At 36.8% G+C, this 23,191-nt stretch overlaps 3 protein-coding genes across 3 annotated transcripts; all 3 read right to left on the reverse strand.

The window, feature by feature from the left end:
• Positions 1-7,157: 7,157 nt before the first annotated feature.
• On the reverse strand, positions 7,158-11,401 carry LOC128022328 (mitochondrial import inner membrane translocase subunit Tim17-A). Its single transcript, XM_052609738.1, has 6 exons — positions 11,275-11,401; positions 10,567-10,666; positions 10,390-10,453; positions 8,958-9,086; positions 8,701-8,811; positions 7,158-8,052 (listed from the first exon to the last, which is right to left on the reverse strand). Exons 1-6 carry the CDS (start codon positions 11,298-11,300, stop codon positions 7,982-7,984), a joined length of 501 nt encoding a protein of 166 aa, XP_052465698.1. The 5' UTR covers positions 11,301-11,401; the 3' UTR covers positions 7,158-7,981.
• Positions 11,402-12,698: 1,297 nt separating this feature from the next.
• Positions 12,699-16,769, reverse strand: LOC128022320 (leiomodin-1-like). Its single transcript, XM_052609721.1, has 3 exons — positions 16,259-16,769; positions 13,857-15,506; positions 12,699-13,651 (listed from the first exon to the last, which is right to left on the reverse strand). The coding sequence occupies exons 1-3, from the start codon at positions 16,529-16,531 to the stop codon at positions 13,625-13,627; spliced, it is 1,950 nt and encodes a 649-aa protein (XP_052465681.1). The 5' UTR covers positions 16,532-16,769; the 3' UTR covers positions 12,699-13,624.
• Positions 16,770-17,253: 484 nt separating this feature from the next.
• On the reverse strand, positions 17,254-23,164 carry LOC128022327 (protein shisa-4). Its single transcript, XM_052609737.1, has 5 exons — positions 22,738-23,164; positions 21,101-21,278; positions 20,259-20,395; positions 19,339-19,527; positions 17,254-18,981 (listed from the first exon to the last, which is right to left on the reverse strand). The coding sequence occupies exons 1-5, from the start codon at positions 22,793-22,795 to the stop codon at positions 18,941-18,943; spliced, it is 603 nt and encodes a 200-aa protein (XP_052465697.1). The 5' UTR covers positions 22,796-23,164; the 3' UTR covers positions 17,254-18,940.
• Between the last annotated feature and the right edge of the window lie 27 nt (positions 23,165-23,191).

Genomic DNA, 23,191 nt, shown 5'->3' on the forward strand with positions numbered 1-23,191 from the left:
CCTGGGACACTCCCAATCACATGGCTCAGACATCTACCTACTTACTGTGGAGTATGTCCAGCACTTACTAGGCTTACCGTAAAATGTACTCAGCAAAGGACCTGATTCAATGATAATGCAGCACAAATACAAAAAGAACACTTATTTACAGAACAGTGCCCCTGCTAATAACTGGTTTGTAAGATGTTACAGTTACACAAATAAATATTTCTGAATCAGTGAGGTGGTCTAATGTTTGATTTTTCTCTGTTTAATCAAATCAGACCAGCAGACATGCCCCATGTTAGGACTGCCAGCGGCAGCAGGAAGAATAGCTTTCCTCAAGCAGTGCTAGCAGCGGACTTTAAGACTTTCTGCTCTATTAATGTTGTAATGAATGTTCAAACCAAACACATGTAGATTGTATTTTTTTTTATTGTAGTGTGAATACAATCTTAAAACATCTGGGGGGTTGGAACAACCCAAAAAAAAAAAAAATCTCTTTTTTTTTATTTATTTTTTTTACTATGGGGACCTGGTTTTCTCTTTCTTATGGGGCGGTCACACTGCACTTTTCTCTCCATTGACTTCCATTCATACGCATGCGAATGCGTCAGACCGGAAACGCAAGCTCATGCGAAAAATTCCGCATTTTGCTGCGTTCCAAAGTTCAAGTTTGGTGAACTCTGACCTGCGAATTCGCATCACGTGAAGATGTGGGACCAGTAGAAGATCGTTACGTCACTGCGTGACCTCTCTGTACAGAAATTCAAAAATGAAGGAAGCGCTATATAACTTTAGTTGTAGCGCAGCGTCCTATTTTATATAATACAGATTTAAAAGATTATAAAAAATAAAATAAAGTATCTGCATGGTTTGTAGTGTCAACAGGAACAGATGATACATTTGAATGTGGATGTTTTATAATTTTTTATTGCTTAGGGTGTATATATTTATAAAGAGAGAGAGAGATGGGGAGTACAATATAATAAGACGCTTTCGACGCAGTCGCAAAAGACACAGTACAAGCACATATTAATCCATGTTGTGATAATTGAGGAAAGACCGTTTTATTGCTCCCGCCCATATTCGCAGCGGTGTCCGAAATATTTTCGCACGTTTAAAGTCTAGTGTGTCCGCGCCTTTAACCAACTTGTGCAGCTCTGTGAGTGCATCTAAAATGCCTTTTGGGATGAGAACCTGGTTAGAGGCAGCACTAAATAGAACAGCCTCCTGAAAACACACAAATTCAAGGTAATCCAGGTCAAGGGGTTGCTGACAGACAATTTGCTGGAGCCGTGTGTGGATTCTCTCTAACATTGTTTGTGCAAGCAGTTCCTAGAGAGGGAAAAAGAGGAAAAATGGATGAGGTCAAAAACACTGGTGTAACTGAACATGACCAGTAAAATGACCAAAAACTACACTTTGGTTCATTCTTAATATCTTCATGACCATTAAATTTAAATTAAATTAACATTTAATTTAAATTAAATTCATGCATTTAGCAGACACTTTTATCCAAAGCGACTTACAGTGCAATCAGGCTATCAATTATTACATATCATTAGTGATAGAGACCTCAAATAATGACACATGATTATGATTACGATTAAGAAAATGTAATGATTGATATCACATGGATGCAGAAAATGAGTTTACAATACCCTCAGTATCAGGGGTTTAGCCATTTACCCAAGTCTAGGGCCTTGTAGAATCTCAATAGATATGCAGTACAAACTTTGGTTCAGTTATACTAAGAACATGTTTGTCTTCCATCCTGCAAAGTTCGGTGAGGCTATGAATAACACTTTAAGATATTAATGCCCAAACATGGTTCTCTGATAGTGTTTTTGATGCTATAAAAATGACAATCTCAAGGACTGACAAAAAATATGAATATTTTTACAGGCCTTGGTTTTGGGACCCAAATATAATATAGAAAAACTCTTTGTTTTTTATTTGCAGAACAAAATGCATTAGTTTGTGAGTGATGTTTTGTATTTGCAAACCACACTGAGTTTGTTTGTGAATCGTTGGGTGTGAGTAAAACACATTTTGTGTGTGTGAGAGGTTTTGGCATAAATCTCACTCCATACAGCTGCCAGTAAAAGTGTCAGTGTCACGTATTCTGTTCCCTTAGGAGCCCTGCACAGAAATCAGTCACTGTCTTTGGGACGCTCTCATGATGGATGCCTCTGTTTATTTGCATTCGCAAGTTATTTATTTGCACAGAGGCACAAACGATCAGAGGAAGAGGACATCTAATTACTCATGCACCCTCGTCCATGCATACTGTATCTCAGGGGCTGCAGGCAGCATTTCTAATGAAAATAAAACTATTCCAGTCAAACAGCTAATGTTTTCTGTCTGTATTGTAGGGAAATTTACATAAAAAACGAACTTAATGACATTTGATTCATAGCAAATTATATGTTTATTGCTAGGTCTGCATTGTGATCAAGCGCCCATGATACATGACATCAGTGTGTAAAATATTACAAATATTTTGATCAGAAAAGCATATTTAGATTGGTTTCACTTAATGCATGTGATTTTAGTGTCCAAGCTTAACTGCCTTGCAGGTGATTGAATTGGTCACTTCTGATCACAGATTTAATAAAGAAAGTGACACAAAAGTTAGTGAGATGAGCTGCTGGAACAGCTCCTGAGACAAACATGGTCTAAAACGGAGATGACGTGCATGCGCGCACACACACACACATCACTGAATGGAAAAACATGCTTTTTTAATGTGTTAGTTCTCCCAGGAGTAATGAGATGTCTGGATTCAGATGCTGTGAGATTTTGGCTTGTCACAGCATGGAGATGTTTAATTTTGATATTATGTCTTAAAAATAGAATATATATATATATATGTATACATTAAATGTATACAGTAAAGGCCAAAAGTTTGGACACACCTTCTCATTCAAAGAGTTTTCTTTATTTTCATGACTCTGAAAATTGTAGAGTCACTTTGAAGGCATCAAGGGCTATTTGACAAAGAAGGAGAGTGATGGGGTGCTGCGCCAGATGACCTGGCCTCCACAGTCACCAGACCTGAACCCAGTCGAGATGGTTTAGGGGTGAGCTGGACCGCAGACAGAAGGCAAAAGGGCCAACAAGTGCTTAGCATCTCTCGGGGAACTCCTTCAAGACTGTTGGAAGACCATTTCAGGTGACTACCTCTTGAAGCTCATCAAGAGAATGCCAAGAGTGTGCAAAGCAGTAATCAAAGCAAAAGGTGGCTACTTTGAAGAACCTACAATATGACATATTTTCAGTTGTTTCACACTTTTCTGTTATGTATATAATTCCATATATAATTCCACATGTGTTAATTCATAGTTTTGATGCCTTCAGTGTGAATCTACAATTTTCATAATCATGAAAATAAAGAAAACTCTTTGAATGAGAAGGTGTGTCCAAACTTTTGGTCTGTACTGTATATATTACAGAGACTTTTGGAATATTACCTTATAATAAAATATAAAATTTTATAATAAAATACATGTTTACATAATATAAAGAAATGGTTAATTAATAAATAAATATTTGATTCTAAAATATATCATAAAATAAAACAATTTATTTGCTTTCATAATAGGGTTTTATTATATTTTAAACAGGCAAGTTGGACCAAATTAATGATAAACAGGAACAGAAGTCTTTCAATACTGTTTGAAAAGCATTAGATGTTTACCATGAAGAAGGAAGAAAGAAAATGAAATATAGAAATAATAAGAAAAGAGTAGATGTGTTTAACCTTTTGTCTGGAACTTACTGAACTAAAAAAGGTTTGTACGTAAAAGCTGTGGATAAAGAATGTTCCACCTACATTTTGAACAATCAATGGCCTTCATCTAAAAGCCACGTTTATTTCCCGTGGGCACGGTTGTTTGCTCGTCAAATAAATAAGATGGAATGATGTTTATTCTGATTTTCAGAAAAGGACGGCAATGTTCCATCCTGCTGGGCCATTGTCCTTGGCAAGGACTCCACATTGAAATGAATGTTTCTCTCCATGCAGTGTGTTCCTCAGTGATAAAAACGTCTGCTGTCAGCTCCGGTTTTAGAAGAAGAAGACTTTGTGCAAATTAGACCAACCCCTCTTTACCTCTGAAAGCAGTCCATTCTTTATGGGCATTTTATTTAGTTCAGGCCTGAATCCCTCCTCCATCACCCCACACTGCCTCTTCAAAACTGCTCCTCTTTTATTCCTGACAGCTCAAAGAGCATCTCTATCCATCGGTTGATGCCCTTGTGATCACCATGACTACCCTAGGGAAGGTGCTGCCCATTACAATGTTTTAGAATAGTGATATCTTAAATATTAAGGGACAACAGAGGTCTGAGTGACGTTCGGATTTACTGCTACTCATACATTCCTCCTAATGCTTGACATATAGCAAGTTATGGAATAGCAGTAAACTCATTCTGATTTAAGGTTAATCCAATTTAAATTGAAAGGAATAATCCAGGGTTCAATATAAGACATAATCGACAATGTCAATTACCATGAAAGATTATTTTCTTTAAAAAAGCAAAAAAAGACACACGATATTATAAATGGAATTAAATGGGGCATATGGAAGTAAATGTGGCCAATGTGTTTATAAATTAAAATAATAAAAGATGTAAAAGACATAATATTATAATATTTTGATTTTTTTTTTAAGTTATTGTGGGTGAAGATTTACGCTTACAACTTTGTTGCCATGTATGCACAACAACAGAGCAGCATAAACTTTAAATCAAATTTGAACAGCCCAAATAATTCAGAAAAAAAATTAATTACTGTTATAAAATAAATAATAGTTTTTGCTTTTAAAGCCTCTAAAAATTGCCCTCATTCACTTCCATTTTAAGTGCTTCGCTGTAACCTTGATATTTGCTTAACAAATAAGGGACACGAAAAATGCAGTCACTTTCAAAAGTTGTGTTACAGAAGCCTAGAGTAGTGCTCTGCATACCAAGACCTCATTAAATGCACAGCATTCCACCAAACATCTGAGGGTCATTACCACAAACAGTGATAATATCTATTGTACATCATGCTGTCATGTCTAATGTTGTCCGTCTTCTTTTTTTTTTCCCACTTGCCACTGTTCACATGGCAGACTCTGATTATTCACATTAATAGTTAATACGACATTTATGAACTGCCGTTTATTCCAGACAATTGCCTGCAAGCCTCACATATGTAAAAATGATCTGTTATTCTCAGAGGAAGAAGTGAAGGACAGAGCAGGAAAATGACGAAAACAAGGAGAAAATATAAAAGGGCAGATTTATGCCATTCATTATTTATAACGACAAAAATGCATCAATGTTTAAAAGCCTTTCTGAAAATAAAAGTCTTGACTGTATTCAATAAAACAATTAGACACAGTTATGACATTTTATGATCGTTATTAGGCTCCAATATTTAACAAGAAATATATGGCTGATTCTTCAGGGCACAGTTGACTAAATTAGATTTGTTAACTGGTTTTTAGTTAAAATAATAATATTCCCAATATACAAAATATAAGATGCACTGTTTGGTAATGATAAACAATAAAGAACATTTCTTTTCATCTAACTGTCACCCAGCTGATGTTTCCCTGTCACTTCAATTGAAAAAATAAATACAGATACTTGAAATCAAATACTTTTTTTTTTAAGTTTATCTAAATTATCTATACATAAAATAAATAATTTAAGAGACAAACACTGATGCTGTGCAGGAAATAACAGCAGCTAGTTAGTGTGTATCTGGTGGTAAAGCATAGGGCCTCAAGTGAGAAAAACATCTAATTAAAAGTCTCTTTGATAACTTGGTACTTGGCAGTGTTCAGAGATGGACATAGGTCTGAGATTTTTGTAGTAACACGTCATTATCTAAGTATTCATCTATAATTTAAAATGCCACATGCATTCTCTCTTCCTCATTCAGATTACAAACAAAACCACATCTTCAGCAACACAGAAAGGTTGGCGTCTTTCAGCTTGTTCAATGCACTTGTATACAATCAAGAATGCAACGCTCCCACAGTGTCTTCAAAAGCCCTGAATTAATAATCGCAGCACTTTTTAGGAGCTATGTAGATTAGCAACCAGTCATGTTTGCTGCCTTAAATTATGAATGAGTTGTTTGCACCACAACTTGACCTTCCTCCTGATAATGCTGTCTCCAAACAAACTTTCATGGAAGCAGGATGAAGCAGTGTGAGGTAAAGTGCCAGGGCTTTTTATAGAAGACATGCTTTTACTGAATGAGAAGGATTGGAGCGAACATAAAATGGAATTGCAGAAGTCAAGCCAAACTACTTGGACCTGTGACTTGAGGCAAAAGGTCAGAGAAAATTACTTTCCCATAAAGGGACGTCAACTGGCAAGGCTAAAAAGACACTGAAGTAAAAATACTGAATGACATGAAGCAAGAAAACCAATGAAAACAGCAGGTTATGTCAGTCTTCAAAGAAAAACAGTTGTCTGCTAGAAAGAATGCCGTTTGTCCAGCAACATGCTAAGAGAATGAAAAGAATTAAACACTGAATTCAACATATTTGCGAACATTTCATTTAACAACACAATTTCCTCATGTTAATAAGTATTCTGGTTTATAGAAGTAATGCCCACCACTCCAAATCATTATTTTGCATAGAGTAAAAGTAACGCCTGGCGTCAGCATTGGCTACCAACAAAAATATTGTTTATTACAAAACCTGAAACTATTTTTTTTTTTTCAAAAAGGATGGTTTAGAGTTTTTCCCGAGGAGCATTGACCACTGCTAATTTAATATCAGTGGACATCCGCCACAGACTCCAGTGGATCAGTGCATCCAATGAATCATACGAACAGATTCATGTATTAAACAAATAGTGCTTATTATTTTTGTCAATATTGTGTGAAAGTCTACTTTTAAGGCAAAGTACTTGTAAAAACTGACAAAAGTAACTTTCTGCAGACGTTTAAAATTCTCATAAAACACTGACTCATTAAGTTAAATCAACTTGACAATTTCTGTGCTCGATTTTAACTCTGCACCTCTCTCTAGTGGACAACATTACTAACTTTTTCATTTTAGTTATACTTTGTAGATTGATTTTGAAATGGAGATTCTGCTATTCTTGTCTGTAAAACCACATTCAGTGGCAAATAACATCTCATGTTTTTCACACAAAGACCACCACAGCAGTAACTAATTTATTTACTTGGTTTCTCAGCCTAATTTGGCTCATATACCCATAAGACTAATAATTCTGTTCATTCATGAACCTTTTTTTCTGATGCATCCTTTGTGATCAGAACTTTTTCTGTAGAGAAATTATATAATTATACTTACAATACAGCATAACATCTTGACACGAAAAAGTTTTACTTCTAGAAAATAAATAGCTACTTCAAAAAGTAAAACGTGAAGGAATATATTCTGTAAGTGAAGGTTTGGCATGAAACAGTCAATAAAAATCTCCAATATGTATATACGATCTTATTGAGGCCCATGAGAAAGTTTACACACTAAGGCAAACAAATCAGTGCACAGGCATGTATTAAACTCTTATGCAATCACACAACAATAGTATTAACATTCTCTCACTCACTCACTCACACACACACACACACACACACACACACACACAGACTTTATACAGCCAATTGATTGGGGTTCAAGGTCAAAAACCTAGCATGAGTTAAACAGTATACCTATTGCTTCAGCAAACATGCTGGCAAAAAATGACAAAACAGGAAAATAAAAACACAGAATAAGTGGATGAAAACACACAACTGAGTTTTGACTTAAATAGAGGGGGACACACAAAGCTGAGAATAGCAAATGGCATACTGAAAACAAAAGCAATGACAGGAACAATAGTGTTTGCCCTTCATATTCCCTTTGTCACAGTCATTCTTGGTAAGTGGCATGCTCTGTTGATGAATGAGTTCCACACTGTAACTTCAGTGTCTTAGATGAGTTCATGGAATAAGAAAAGGCCTTGAGTTTTTAGTGGCTTCTCATTGGTACTGTCTATAGTCTCCGAATGATGAAGCAGGCATGGGAGTAGGTTCTTCCGCAAACTGTGGGCCTGTAGAGAAAACATGATGTTGGCTTCTCTGTTTTTATTTAAATATTAATTTTGGAAATTCACATTATAAAGGGGTGGTTGATAAGCTTTTTTTTCCGAAAACTTAATTATGTTAATGGGTTGCAATATAACATGTTGCGAAAAAAAAAAAAAAAAAAGCATTATTTTCACATATTTTACCTTTATTCTACACTGCTGTTTCCATTCTCGTCATAACTGTCTGTTGAGTTCCTGGTTCTATGAAGCTCCTCCCTCAGAAATACGCAATGGACTCTGATTGGTTAGTGTGCTTGTGATTCACTAAATGCCTAGTTAATGTTGTCTGGAAATGCCATGCCCCCTTACCGTTACAGGTAGTTGGGTGTTCCCGGGAGCGGGGCTTATGTAAACATCAGGGTTAGTGATGTCACAAACCCAGGAAGAAGCTCGTTGTAGTCCCTACCAGCTTTTTTTTAGTCCTTAAACAGCGATTTCTTTAAAAGAAAATATCTCTCTTCGCATTGGACTTTGCGCATTGTAACTTTGTAGATGTTGTTTATGCTCTAACAACAACATTACACACTAACTAAAGTTCAAAACGTGAAATCATAATCAACCACCCTTTTAAAAAGTTTTACTCCGTTTCAAGGGTTGACTTTGCACACTTACCAGTTGGGAATTGCGATGAGGCAAACCTTGTGAGCAGAATTCCTGCACCCTCTATTAATGCAAGCAGTATACCTCCCATTGCAGCAGAACCAACCATGGCCACCGGCCCATCTGGGATGAGACAAAAGATTAATACCACACACATAAACATAGGTTATTCTTTTTTAAAAGAATAAAAAAAGATGAATGCACTTAATATTTGTTAACTCACTTACATGACCACATCATTAGCCACAATTCTTTGGGTTTTGACTTACTTCTTGCTGCTAAAATGGCTCCTGTCATGGCTCCACTTGTGATTGAGTTCCAGGGGTCTTCTTTGCCCCTCACCTTCACCAGTCCACAGTCAATCATGGAGAAGAGGCCACCCCACACAGCAAAGCTTCCTAATGATGACAAACATTTGACAAGTATTTGTAATGCGTAATATATTTTAAACTAAAACCAAGATATTTGATGCAGACAACGTGTAAAAAAAAAAATAAAAATAAATATATATATATATATATATATATATATATATAAAAGTTTGGAGTCAGCCAGAATTTTTTTTTACGAAATCAATTTTCATTCTGGCATTTGCTTCTATAAGAAAGAAAAACAGGTGCCAAATTAAAAGTTTAATTTATTTATTTTTCTTAACACTAACATTTCATCATACTGTCATATGCTTATGTCTCCCTTCCTTTTGCAGCATTACAATTGTAATCCATCTTGTAGATGTCCTAAAGAACGGTTTGTAAAGAATTATTTATTACACAGAATCTGTGTCAATACCACGGACCATAACTATGTCAGCATCACTTGGACACTTCGTGTAGTTTGGGCTCCTCTTCGGTGTATCATTTAAATGTTGTCACATGACTTGTACACTTTCAGTCTGTTTTTCTTTATTAGCAGCATGCCATCATATAGAAGGTGTTGAATTACATCTTTAGCTCCTTGCATTCTTTCTTATGTCAACAGGTTATGTAATGAATATACAATATAGTGCATATTTTTTGAAATATTCTCCTCTTTATAGATATTTTTCTGGCTGACTGATGAGCTTATGGACACTGAATGGTTATTCACAGCTGACGGCTTTACCTGCTGCAGTTTGTTCAGATTGTGGCCAAAATGGACACTGCTTTTCTGCACTTTTACTTCGCAAGTCTCAATCACTTTCAATCTCTCTCGAGCTACACAACTGGAGCTGCTTTTAGCAAGAGTGCCGTCAGCGCTGGAGTTCGCAAAGATGAGGACTGTTTGAAAGTCTACTTTCCACTAAAACTTTGATGCGCATCGGCACGGTTTATTACGTCAACATAAAAAAGATGTGATAGGAAAAAGGCTTTTCACGCTAATTTTTAAGTCATCATGTACATTTATATAGTCACCATTGGCGATCTCATCCAAAATAAAACATTTTGAGCACTACATTAGAATATTAAAATGATTTCTGAAGGATCAAGTGACACTAAAAGACTACAGTAGTGTCCAAATAAAACATTATTTTATAATTGTAATAATATTTCACAATATTAGTTTTTATTTTATTTTTTGTATAAATACATGCCACTTTGGTTTGACTTTTAAAAACATAAAAAAAAAAATCTTACTGAACCTAAGCTTTTTCGTTTTTCAGAGTGTATCACTCTGCACACATGTGGCGATCATGTGATAGATGACCTTTGAACTTTACATTACCTCCTAGTTGTGGAGCTCTGGTCTTTATGGCTGTCAAGCTACCCCTCATTCTGTGATTCATTCCCTACAGAGATGGGGAAAAAAACAATGTGATCTTAATATTGGACCAAAGAAGGACTGCAGTTAACCTAAAATAATACAGCATCACTGTTTCATCAGCATATCATCATCACTCACAGAAGGAGAGTTTCTGAAACCTTTGACGGCCTGAAAAATCCCTCCACCGATAGCCCCCATGGTGAAGGCGCCCCCACAGTCGTCCACTATCCTCCAGGGGCTGAGAAACAACGAGAAGTCACGATGATGAGAACGATAAATGTACATAAAGTACATCTCTCCTACTAACCACCCATGCAAAAAACAAGGTAAACACGGTTTAAAAACTTTAACAATATGGTATTACTATGAACCCCCTCTACAATGACTTCATTTTTGTTAATGGAAATCCTACTCGAAGAAGTATTCATAATGTCTCCCAATAAACGAGACAAAAAAAAACAAGTCTTATAAAAATATAAATATGGGATTTCTTTAGTGCTCATGTTTTCACGTATTTTTGCTAGTCGGTTGATCTATGTCATAATAGAAAAAATATATATTCGGTTTTTTAATATTGCAAAAAAATATAAATAATATATATTATTATTCAACATAATATAAAAACAAAATCAACTGATCACGGATGCCGGCAGAACAAGGTCATGTGCTTGACTGACAGCATGAAGCTTGCACTGAAGGACATCGCGTTGAATAGCGTCCGTCAAACCGGCCATATCACGATCATTCGAGCATCAAACAGCCTGACAATTAATCCGACCATTTATCAGATATATATAACTGTTTGATATGTATAAAACAATAAGTCGTTTGTGGCTGTCGGCTCACCATGGCTCCCTCGCGTACTCCTCCATTTTGTTCTTTTCCTGTTCGCGCTGATGTAACCAGACACGTGCCGCTGCTGCGGGTGACGTCAGGTTATTCGCGTGTTCCTTTGCTGTCTCTTTCTTTGTGATCGTTGTATAGAGGGCCCTCTAGTGGCAATATTTCTACCAACTGCAACTACGCAGAGGTCCCCAAAATGTGTAAACTCCACCTCGCCCAGAGGCTGTGATGGCCTCCACACATTGTTTTCACCTGGGATTAAACAAAATAATAAACTGCAGGTCTAATTGTGCTTTTAAATTGGGGTATTTGCTCACTTTGACTTGAAATTGAGAATTTGAGATTATATATCACACAATAAGGCCTATGCCTGAAAAACTTCAACTTCTAGTATCTCACAATTCCCATGTAATGAAATTTGTCAAGTGACTAATAAAACTGAGCTTGCCCTTTAAAGCAGAGTTTATTCTTTTGGCAGAGAGGAGATGGAGCAACACTATAAATAAGTAGATGGCTCTGCATTAAAACAAGAACTCTCTCTCTCTCCCTCCCTCATCATGTCGCCTTTAAGTCATTGCTCTGAGTCTGACAGGCTGTTGGCTATGTTTCCATTATTAGGAAGGGGAAAGGAATGAGATGCAGACTGAGCCTGCATTGAGAAATGACCAAATATAGACATTTCAACAGTGCTTAGGTTTATTCAGGCAGGGGCAATCAAAATATAAACTAGCTTGCTTCGATTCCAATAAACTTTCTGACTCTGAAGGAGAAGTTTACTTCTGAAGGGCTCTGAAAATGCTTTTGCAATCCAGTAATTACAAAGTAATATATGCATTACTTTAAAAGCAATACTCTATGCATTGCAATAAGCATCTGCCATTTATCTGAAGAGTACAATTCTACAAGAAAAGATTTTAAATGTGAAACCTTTGACCAAGTTGGCTGTAATTTGCAGTGTTACCTCACAAGCGGCTTTAAAGATAAAAAGTGTGTTCTTGTGTTGTTATTTTTCCTTTGACCGTCCCCTTCATGTATAATTTCATGTATAATTCTTTATCCTTGTGACCAAATGAAATAAGCAGGATTATGTTGCATTTGCAACAATCCATTAGATCACTGACTTTTCCATGCCTAAGGAACTCAGTGAAGCTCTGCTCTGTAGGTCAGTATAAGTTATATGAAGCTTAAAAGAAGATATGATGATGGAATTTTCATATTTGGGTGGAGTACCCCTTGAAGGAGTTTGTTTTGATCTTAACAGACCAGTGATAACTACAACTAAATCTAGTTTCAGGTACATGAAATAAAGCTGAATTAAAATAAAAAATTAAGAGTCCAAACACTGAAACAAACATGATTCTGATATTTTTCTGACAATGACCTGAAATTAGTAAAGTAAAATCCCATGACCAGGTGTGTTTGTTGGACCAATCATATCTTTATCCGGCAGATTTATCCAAAACTGGTTTTATTTTCGAACACAAACTGAATTAGCATAACAGTTTCACCGTAGCTTTTACTAGATGTGCTCTTGAAGAGACTGAAATCATACATGCATGAAAATATATTGTCTTCAAAGCACGTGAGGTACATTAACCTTTATTATGTGCAGAGATTGCTTCCATTCCCAAAGTAAAAACAAACTAGAATTTTTTGACTTTTGATAAATTACAAATGAAAAAAAAAAAAAAAAAACACTTTACAATGATCATATTCACAGATCTGAGTATTCATTGCTTTCTCTTGAAAGCTGTAATCCTGTTATCTTTCACACCCACCATTCTAAACAAGATATTACAATGCTGTATACAATCGAAATAATATATTATTTGTAATTATTGATTAGAATCCCACCTTTATTCCCTGATCAGCAAAAGCTTTTACTATAGAGATTCCCAAACCCAAAATAACTATAAAATCCAGACAATTAGTTGTTCTTATAGTTCAACTCATCCAATTCGACTGCAGAAACAAATACATTTTCAATATCCACACTTACTGTATCACCACACATTAGTAAATCTATCATATGAAATATTCATTTAGTGCAAATGACAAATAAGGCATCAACTCTGCAGTTCCACAGGCCACTGAAGCCTCTGAGCACCCATGACTGCACCACACTTCCATTTCTTTCTATCGTCCAGTGTATTTTGTACAAAGACTCCTGGGTAAAAGCAGTTGTATATCATCATATATAAGAGTCCTTGCATGTCTTCCATACTATAGAGCAGAACAGAAGTAAGACTTTCTATAGAAGATTCTGATTAATGATCTTCTCAAGTCTGTGAGATGTCTGTCCTTTCATTCTTGCCGTTTTCTTCACCCAGAATTATCTCTCTGCATTTCCGGATTATTGCAAGAGCTTTGGTAATGCAACCTATGAAAAAATGATTCATGGTGAGTTAAAATGTTCAACAATTTCACAGGGAACACGGTATAATAAAAAAACTCCAATATATATGCATTTTTGTTAACATATGAAATTATTTTTACTATTTTTACTATTATCTACAAATATATCATCTACAATTGAAAATGTATATTATTTATATTATTACATTTAAATATATATAAATTCCTACCTTTTTGAGCTGTCTGATATTGGTGCCTCTAATGGAAGCCAGAAGTTGGTCCCTTGAGTTTTGAGCTCCTCCTCTTCCTCCTTTCCTGTCGTCTAGTTTCCTTTGTGATATGGGCGTCAGGGAGTTCTTTAGGAAGTCTCCGTCTAGCATTGGAGGTGGAGGCGGTGGTGGTCCTCCAGGTGGTGGTGGGGGCGGAGGTGGTCCACCACCAAGCCCACTGACCCTTTTCTTTTGAGTCAACTTGGGTGACGGGGTGGGTGACGGTACTGGAGAAGTTATAGGAGACGGTCTAGGCGAAGCTTTCGGGGAGCCTTTACCAAAGCCAGGTTTTGGAACTTCTAATGTGTCTTTCTTGTCTCCAGTGACTTGTGCCTGCTTCTGTTCCTGTAGCCGCTTTTGCCGCTGACGGTCCATATTGCGACTAAGTATATTGGTCATGGTCATACGAGGACCAGCTAACTCAAAGTGGTAGCCCAGTTTCAGAAGAGTTGTGTTTTCTTTCAAGATTTTGGTCATCTCCATTTCTGACTTTCCTCCAATGATGTGTCGTTGGTTGTGGAAGCGTAACTCAGTGAGGGTGGAGTTGTGTTGGAGGGCATGGATCAAGGCCATAACACCTTTGCTAGTAAGAAGATTGGAGTCCAGGTTGATGCTAATGATGCTTTTGTTATTTCGTAAGGTCCCTGCAATAGCATAAGCCACGTGGTCATCGGCACGGCAGTTAGCCAAAGAAAACACTTTGATGTGTGTGTTGTTTTTTAAGGCCTCGGCGAACTGAATAAGTGTTTTGGTTTTTATGACCTCTGAATTGTTCACATTGAGGTCAGTCATGCTCGAATCATTGCAACGAACTCTCTCCAAATCTTCATCAAACATGCTGGCCGACTCATCCTCCTCTTCCTCCTCATTTGTCTTACTTTTTGAAATAGTATCTGAGACACAGTTTCCAATTTTCTCTTGCTTAATGGATTCATGAACTTCATTGTCAATTTCATTTTGTCCCATTACTTCCAACATAGGGCTCTCTTTCACCTTTTCACTTAACCTTCTTATTTGGTTTTCTTCATTGACCTTCTTCTCTTCTTTCGTTTTGTCTTCTAGAACCTGATTTTGCTTTTCCTCTAACCTGGATGTATAACCTTTAGTTTTGATTTCCTCTCTCTTCCTAAACTCTTCCTTTCTATCCCTTTCCTTCTCCTCTTTCTCCTTTATCCTAGAAATCATCTCCTTTGCTCTACTTTCCCCAGATTCCCTTTTCCAACAGTCTTCCTTTCTGTTTTTCTCTTTACTATCCTCCTTCGTCTCCTGAAGCTTGGATATTAATTCTTTGGTTTTGTTGCTACTACTTTCTCTCATCTCTCTTCTATCTTTGAATTTACTCCCATTATTTTGTTCCTTCACTTCTGTTTGCTTCTCACTCTCCTCGTCCTTCCTAGAAAGGGCATATGGGTCAAATTTGTCATCTTTGCTGGCCTCTGTGACTCTGCGGGTCCTGTCCTCCATTCTACCATCACGTTTAGAGAAAGAAGAGGTAAAGGGGGTCCTCTGAAGCCCTCCATCTTTGCTGTCAGACGCGGAGGTATTCTTCTCTTGGCTCAGGCCCATCTTACGCAGGTACTCTTGCTTCCGGCTCTCCTTCTTCGGCTCTCCCTGAGGATTCGACATGTATGAATTATGGACAAGCAAGGTGACATATGCAATGTTTTATATTTTTTTTGTTTTGGGGGAGCTGACTGGAGGAAATGCCAGCAGCTTAGGCCTACATATCAATATTAAAATGTTCAACCGAAGACTGGGATTTGACATAAGGATATACAAAACCTGTAATGCATGAACACTGGATGTTTACACTGGATGTTTCAGTGAAGATATAAACTTGCACAGTGGCTGGGTGTTTGGTTTGTGAGCCACGTTCTTTTGCACTAGAAAGCTCAAGCCTTGAAAGACTTATCCTTAAAAGGCAGTGAGCAAAGGAGCAATCAACCAAGGAACTTCAAACGGGCCAACATTTCAAGAGACTTAAAATCCAAAGATAGATATATCTCCTTTAGATATATCTTAGGAGGTTTTTTTCTCCTGTTTATCATGCCTCAAAAAGTAGACATTTATGACCATCACCGCTTTTACATTTAAAGTCATTTGTAAAAGTTTAAAAAAGATGTAAAAGATGTTAAAAGATGTAAAAATAAGGTGACTTTCGCCAGACTACTAGAATCATAAAATTATATAAATACAGAAAACATCTGTCTATTCAGAACCTGGAAATAATTGGCCAGAAAACCACATTATATTTATTGATTTGTTTTGCATTACTTTCAAGCTCCTACTGCATTAAGCATGTTGGTTCAAACTCAAGCATTCACATTTTCACAGATGAACTTGTACAGTAGTGAATATTTTACCTCAGTTGACAGGTTCCTCTTTAAGCGGGATCTGAAGTCATCGGTCTGGCTGCTTTGTTGTGATTCCCTTTTAGGTGGCGCGGTGGTTGGTTTAAAATCCGTTTGGTCCAAAACGATTATTTCACTCGGATCTGGATCGGGAACGACGGAAACCTCTTTCTGCAGCTCCTCCATTTCTTCGGGCGACAGGTTTGACAGTAAACTGTCGAGGTCCGGGTCTTCGCTCACCTGTCGCCCGGTTTTCGTGAGTCCCCTCACTTTCCTCCGGGACATGGCTGCGTTCAGTTGTGATACAAAGTAATATAGAATTCGCTGAAGATATCACTTTTTTCCCACTTACTTTACCTTTTTTTTTTTTTAAATGTTCATCAACAGTTAAAGTTTAAATGGAGGAGGTTGAAAAGAGTAAAACTGAAGCCTTTCTGGATGTGAAAGAATCGCGTGAGCAGCGCGAGACACGATGGACTGTCAGCGCAAGTTTGTGCTGCTTGGACATTCCTTGAAATCCATCGCGAGCGCATGCCCATATTTAGATGGGGGTACATAGTCCTTTAAAGGCAATTGGGAAGGCTATGGTTTACTAAAACCCAAAAGCATCCCAGAAACAAACTGTTACTTCCTGGTCACTAAGGAAATCAGGATTCCTGGAGTACTGACAACATTTTTCCAGCGATGTTATAGAAAGTTATAGAAATATGTTGGAATAATAGGCTGCTGTGCTATTCGTTTAATGTGGTTCGAATAGTCTGGGCTATTCATAAATTTGAAGTGATAATGTCATCCAACCAAAATAAATAAAAAAATAAATAAAAAGGCCAGACTAAACATTTTTATTGATTTTGGTCTGGCTCAGCCTACTTTTCAATAGCTATAATTAACTGTTTTTTTAACAAAACACTACTGTTATTCTGTGGTATATAAAATATATTTGTTATACTTCAAAATTGTTGTGTGTAAAAATAAGGCAGCATTAAATAATGAAAATAGGCAAATGCTGATTTCAGGAACTGCATCAATGGAGACAGCATGCAAAGTCAATTCTGTTTTTATTGTAAAAAGAGATTATGCAATACTCCTTATACAGTCTGTTCAATTAGACCTTTCTTACAGGATGATTAGTGCCACTACAAACACTAGTAGCCTATTAATTACACCCCCCCCCCCCCCCCCAAGTTGAAAATACCTGTTAATATTCCACATTGTAAAAATTCTTCTTTATAGATCCTTTTCTTATTTTTACTTCACATTCCAAAGTGACAAATACAGGAGCATATCCTGTATATAGCAAAACAACACTGTTAATTATACATTAATTTAAATAACTAACTAGTTATTTAAACAATGCAAAAAGCATCACAACTAATCTTACAAATGTGAGATGATGAGGTAGCAGAAATAATTTAAAAGTAAATGTAACAAATGCAACAGATTATTTTTTTAAGCTGATACTCATTTTAATTAGAATGTACTTTTAATTTACATTCAAATCTATCAATGAAAAGTGTCATTTATGATGAACTTTAATTAAGGAAAATTAATTAAGGTCCACTCTTGTTAATATGAATGGGAAAAAACCCACCTTTATGTGTGATCACATTAGTGAAATTTCAGCAACAATTTGTAAGTAAAAAGGTCTGTTGTTTGTTGTCATTAGTGTAGCAATGTATGAAGTTCCTGAATGCATGAAATCACACTGAAAATTTTGCCATCTCACAATTCCAATTTTATATCTTGCCATTTTTTTTCATATCACTATTCAGATTTCCTTCTCAGAATTTGGAGGGAAAAGTAAAGGAACTTTGTTTAAACATACATCACTGTGAAGATGTAACAAAACAACATAAATGACTGTAGTGTTTTATTATATTTAGTGTTTTATATCTATAAAAATGTTTTATAGATCAAAAAGCTTTTTTAAACAAATAAAAATGCACAGACGGACAGCTAATTGAATTCAAACATTACAGTTATTGTACTGGCCTTTGTAGCATGAGATAGTTAAAGACATGCAAAACTATAACTTTACAGCTGCTCAAGCCAGATCTAAAAACAGTTGATGAACTGCAAATGCACAGATTGATGTTTGGTTGGATGCTATGAAACATGAAATTCATTCTTAATGTAAGTTCTCTCTTATATACATACTGCATGTTAGCTGTCTATAAGACATGAAAAGCATACAGCATGATTTGATGTTAATGATGCAAGTGACATGCTCGGATTAGCGGTCAAATAAATACATTTTGAACATGTCTATTGCAGAATAAAGTGCAAATAATATAAGCTTCTTCTCATTCGGTTGAACAAAGAACGATATCCTGGGTGAATCAGAACTGGCAGCCAGTCTCCACTGCAAGACAGTCATATTTAACAGTCCATTTCGGAGAGATGGACAAAACATAATGGCACATTTAAAGCAGTCTTTTGAGTCTGTGAGTTGCTGGATTAAAGTGGGCACTGATTAGTGACACATGAAAGCTGTACATCAAACAAGAAAACACTCCGATGCGTGAGTCGATTTTGAGGTCAGTTCATGCTTCACTCAATAAATTAATCAAGATATAAATAACATAAATCATTTTTTAAAACGGCTTCTCATTTAAAGGATTCCTCACAAGCATGGGCCCTCCTCATCACCCACTTCATGGGTTATCTTCTCCTCATTGAGGGACTTCAGCTCTTTCAGTGCCCTGGGTACTGGGGAGGGGAATACGGCGGAGGAGCTGAAAACAAAAACAACACAACTTACAGAAAACGGTTATATTGTCTGTGCAACTATATGCAAGTATGGGGTTTTTATTTCCACTATACACTTTAAAAATGAAGCTTCTTATTGGAATTGATGGTCCATGAAGAACCCATAACATCCATGGAGATGTGCCATTATTATTTAAAGTGGAAAAAGTTTCTTCAGATTATTAAAACATTCTTCACAATAAGAAAAATGGTTCTTTTAAGAACTGTTCACTGAAAGCCTCTATGAAAAACCAAAAATAGTTTGTCTATACCACTGATGTGAAACACCCTTTTTGGGACCTTCGTTTGCAGTATGTGATCTCTGACACAGGCTGTTTGAATACCTGCTTGACTGTATCCTGCGTCAGGATGATTAGGAGGATAAGGACCCTGGACCATCATAGGATACTGGAGGGGGACACCTGGATACTGCGGCACCATTGGATATCCAGGATAATCAGGATGTCCAATGGGTTTACCAGAAGCATCGTACATGTGCTCCACAGGATACCTGGCCATTGGAATATGCTGGGCTGAAATTGAGACTCATGTTAGTAGGTGATGATTTTTATTCTTCATAAGAATCAGTTCATGCAAACAAGTATTTTGAAAATTAGCCATGGAATTGCAATAAGAAGCCACGGGTTAAGTATGATAACAAAGAGCAATGCAACTGCAATACCAGAAAGAGAAATAAGAAATCAATCAAATTATTTATATAGTGCTTTTCACAATATGCATTGTTTCAAAGCAGCTTTACAGAAAACCACAATGATAATCCTTAATAACTTCATGCCTTAAATTCACATTTAGCAGACTTGAGCTGGAAGATAATATAGTTACATTTTCCAATTATACAAATAATCAAGCTGTTGTAGTATATATGTGAGTGCTCTCTGTGTATACTGAAAAAAAAAATCGAACTTTACAAATAGAGCTGTGTGATATTATACTTTACGTTTTATATATACAACTTTTAGTATATGTACTATAAAATAGTTTACATTTTTACATGATCCAAACAATCAAGCAGCTGAGTTTTGCGTGATATTATATCCAGCATTATGTGAGTGTACTGTATATCCAGGTAGGATTTGATGTATTTATAGTTGTTGTATATCATGCAAGTAACCCAACAGTAAAAAATAAATAAATAAAAATGCATCAAGATACATGCTAAGTATTACATGTAATACATTCATGTGTCTCGGCAAAAATGTGATATTTACTTTGTTTATTTTTTTTTTAAAGTAATTGTGTTTACCTTCATATGGAGTTCTGCCGCGTTGCTGGCGGCGCTGGTACAGGTAACAACAGGAACACATGAAGCAACAGACCATGGTGGCTATAGCAGCCACAAAGAGCAGGATGGATGAAGCAATGCCAGCTATAGTGGAAGGGCTGAGAGAGGCAGGACAGAAAACTTGTCAGGAAAGACAACACCAATTTTTAATTATCTGACTTCTCTGGGAGAAACTCAGAAAAAAAACTGTGGATAAAAGCATGATGATGCTTAAGATGAATAAATGCAAAATAAAATGCTTGCTGTGAGGTCTAGCAATCAGCACCTTCACCATTAAGATTTTTTTTATAACAGTAGTTTTATTTGGCAGGCAGATGTGAGGTAGGGTGGCCATATGCGCTGTTTGTACGGGACACGTTCTGGCCAGGATTTAATATTTAATATTGCCCAAAACATCCAGAGCAGTTTGACCAATAACATGCAGGTATTGTACATAATCGACCAATTGTGGGGCTCTGTGTGAGGTTTGTTCGTTCGATTGACTTGAAGCGTCGCTGCACACAAATCCCCCCCAAAAAAACAAAGTGCGCCACAATGCTTCAAGTCAAACGAACGAACAAACACGTGAAAGCGATTCGAAAGCATAAGGAGCCGTCTGCTCTGCTTTTTATAGCTTTCATGAATGTTACACAACGATCAACCTGCACAGTGCAAATAGCCAAAACCTGGATATTTTAGGCATTATTAAAATCCTGGCTGGGTCGTGTCCCGTATGAACGGTGCATATGGCCACCCTAATGTGAGGTTGAGGAGCTTCTCTAGGCCACTAAGTGGTCAATAATCTAGAATCCTGAAAAGTGTACCTGAGATGGAACAGCATGCAGCGCTTCTGTCCCGCCTCGGTGATCATCTTGAAGCCATCCAGGCAGCAGTAGCGGCGGTGACAGTTCCCACAGCAGAAGGATATGAGTGGGCAATCAAAGCCATTGTGCCAGGTGCCATTTTTGTCCACATACCACAAGCAGTCCTCATCTGCACTCACTGAAAGAAAGAACAAAGGTAGTGGTTAAATACACACACAGATATATTTCAGCATAAATATAACGCAAAAAATCATCAGTCCTAAAAGTTGACAATGAGAACACAATCAAATCAGATGAAAATAATATATACTTTGTCATTTATTCAGGAAAATTATCCAATACTACATATCTGTGAGAGGCAAAAGTATGTGAATCTCTAGGATTAGCTGTAATTTAAAGGTGAAACTAGAGTCCATCTGTTCAGAGGTGTTTTCATCAGTGAGATGACTATCAAGTGTCAGTGTGTGTCCTGTTTTATCTAAAGAACAGGGATCTATCAAGGTTTGGTTATGTTTGTAGAATTGTATCATGGCACAAACAAATGAGACCTCTGAGGACCTCAGAAAAAGTGTTGAGGTTGCTCATCAGGCTAGAAAAGAAAATGCATTTCAGCATAATAACCTTATCCCATCTGTGAAACATGGTGGTGGTAGTATCATGGTTTGGGCCTGTTTTTCTGCATCTGGTCCAAGACGGGTTGCCATTATTGATGGAAAAAAGATTTCTGAATTATACCAGCAAATTCTGAAGGAAAATGTCAGGACATCTGTCCGAGAACTGAATCTCAAGATAAAGTCAGTCATGCAGCAAGACAACGACCCCAAGCACGCAAGTCATTCTACCAAAGAATGGTTAAAGAAGAACAAAGTTAATGTTTTGGAATTATTGAGTAAATTTATGGACCTTTATCCAATTGAAATGTTGTGGAAGGACCTGAATCAAGCAGTTTATAGGAGGAAACCCACCAACACCACAGAATTGAAGTGGTTCTATAATGAGGAATGGGTTAAAATTTCTACAAACTGTTGTGCAGGACTGATAAGCAGTTACAAGAAACATTATTTGCAGTTATTGTCACAATACATACTTTTGACATAAATATTTTACACTGGCTCATACAAATCAATAAATAAATTAGAAAATATATATTTTTTCTCTCCTCTGTTAGAATGGATTCTCTTTGTCTACCTTCAGGATTGGTGTGAAAATCTAATTATGTTTTGGGTTTATATATATATATATATATATATATATATATATATATATATATATATATATATATATATATATATAAATAGGCTTATCGTTACTTCCGCGTTGAGGAAAAAGGTGGATAATGTTTCAGTTAAGTTACTGGTTCTGCAGTGAAGGACCGGTGTTATACAGAATGCAGAAGAAAAACAACTGCAGCCTCGTGTGAATTTACAAATCTGAGGGGTTTGAGAGCTGTTTGCATATTCGTTTTTTTAACCACGGCAGCTATGTATATATTAATTGCATTAGATAAGCGCTATACGTGGCATTTCAGTTCAATTTCATTTCATCTGCTGATGAAGATATTAAATTATGAACAAACGTGTTTGTAAGTAAATATTTGAGACAATGAGGCCTATGAAGAAACTACATTATCGTCTTACCCTGCCAAGCCGAGAAAATGATACAGAGGACCGTTATAATGACGGCGTAGAAGGACATGCTGTTTCCAGTACACTTTCCGTTACAGCAGACTAAACGGTTACGTTTGCATCCTTTGAAAAATAGAACTTAAATGATACAATCTGCCACGACTCGCAGACAGCGGAGCTCCGAATCAAGCGGCTTCGTGATCCGAGTGGAATGACACGCCGCCCGTGACGCTACACGCCAGGTCTCCAGTACCAGCCTCAGCCTACTCTCTGATCAAATAGGCTACATTAAAAGACGTTCTTTCGCCTGGCTAATGCTTAGATTTCGTACACATTAAAAGTGTAAATGAAGGGAATTATTCAGTAGATTGACCGCAGAAGCGCGAAATTCCACGAGGACAAATGATGCCCGTGGGCTCCTGCTGCGCGCCCCTGCCTCTCTGAATAGTTCACATTTCTGGAGATA

Source organism: Carassius gibelio, chromosome A11, assembly GCF_023724105.1.
Source record: "Carassius gibelio isolate Cgi1373 ecotype wild population from Czech Republic chromosome A11, carGib1.2-hapl.c, whole genome shotgun sequence".
Lineage (NCBI taxonomy): Eukaryota > Metazoa > Chordata > Actinopteri > Cypriniformes > Cyprinidae > Carassius > Carassius gibelio.

Bases quoted from the DNA above. Each gene is read 5' to 3' on its own strand.
- LOC128022328 (XM_052609738.1), bottom strand. From the start codon at position 11,300: ATGGAGGAGTACGCGAGGGAGCCATG. The intron at 10,667-11,274 runs GTGAGCCGACAG...GTTGTTTCTCAG, and splicing joins GAGTACGCGAGGGAGCCATG to CCCCTGGAGGATAGTGGACG. The intron at 8,812-8,957 runs GTAAGTCAAAAC...GTCTCATCCCAG, and splicing joins AGCCATTTTAGCAGCAAGAA to ATGGGCCGGTGGCCATGGTT.
- LOC128022320 (XM_052609721.1), bottom strand. From the start codon at position 16,531: ATGTCCCGGAGGAAAGTGAGGGGACTCACGAAAACCGGGCGACAGGTG. The intron at 15,507-16,258 runs GTAAAATATTCA...TCGAATCCTCAG, and splicing joins AGAGGAACCTGTCAACTGAG to GGAGAGCCGAAGAAGGAGAG. The intron at 13,652-13,856 runs GTAGGAATTTAT...ATTTTTTCATAG, and splicing joins ATATCAGACAGCTCAAAAAG to GTTGCATTACCAAAGCTCTT.
- LOC128022327 (XM_052609737.1), bottom strand. From the start codon at position 22,795: ATGTCCTTCTACGCCGTCATTATAACGGTCCTCTGTATCATTTTCTCG. The intron at 21,279-22,737 runs GTAAGACGATAA...TCTTTCTTTCAG, and splicing joins CATTTTCTCGGCTTGGCAGG to TGAGTGCAGATGAGGACTGC. The intron at 19,528-20,258 runs GTAAACACAATT...TCTCAATTTCAG, and splicing joins CGGCAGAACTCCATATGAAG to CCCAGCATATTCCAATGGCC.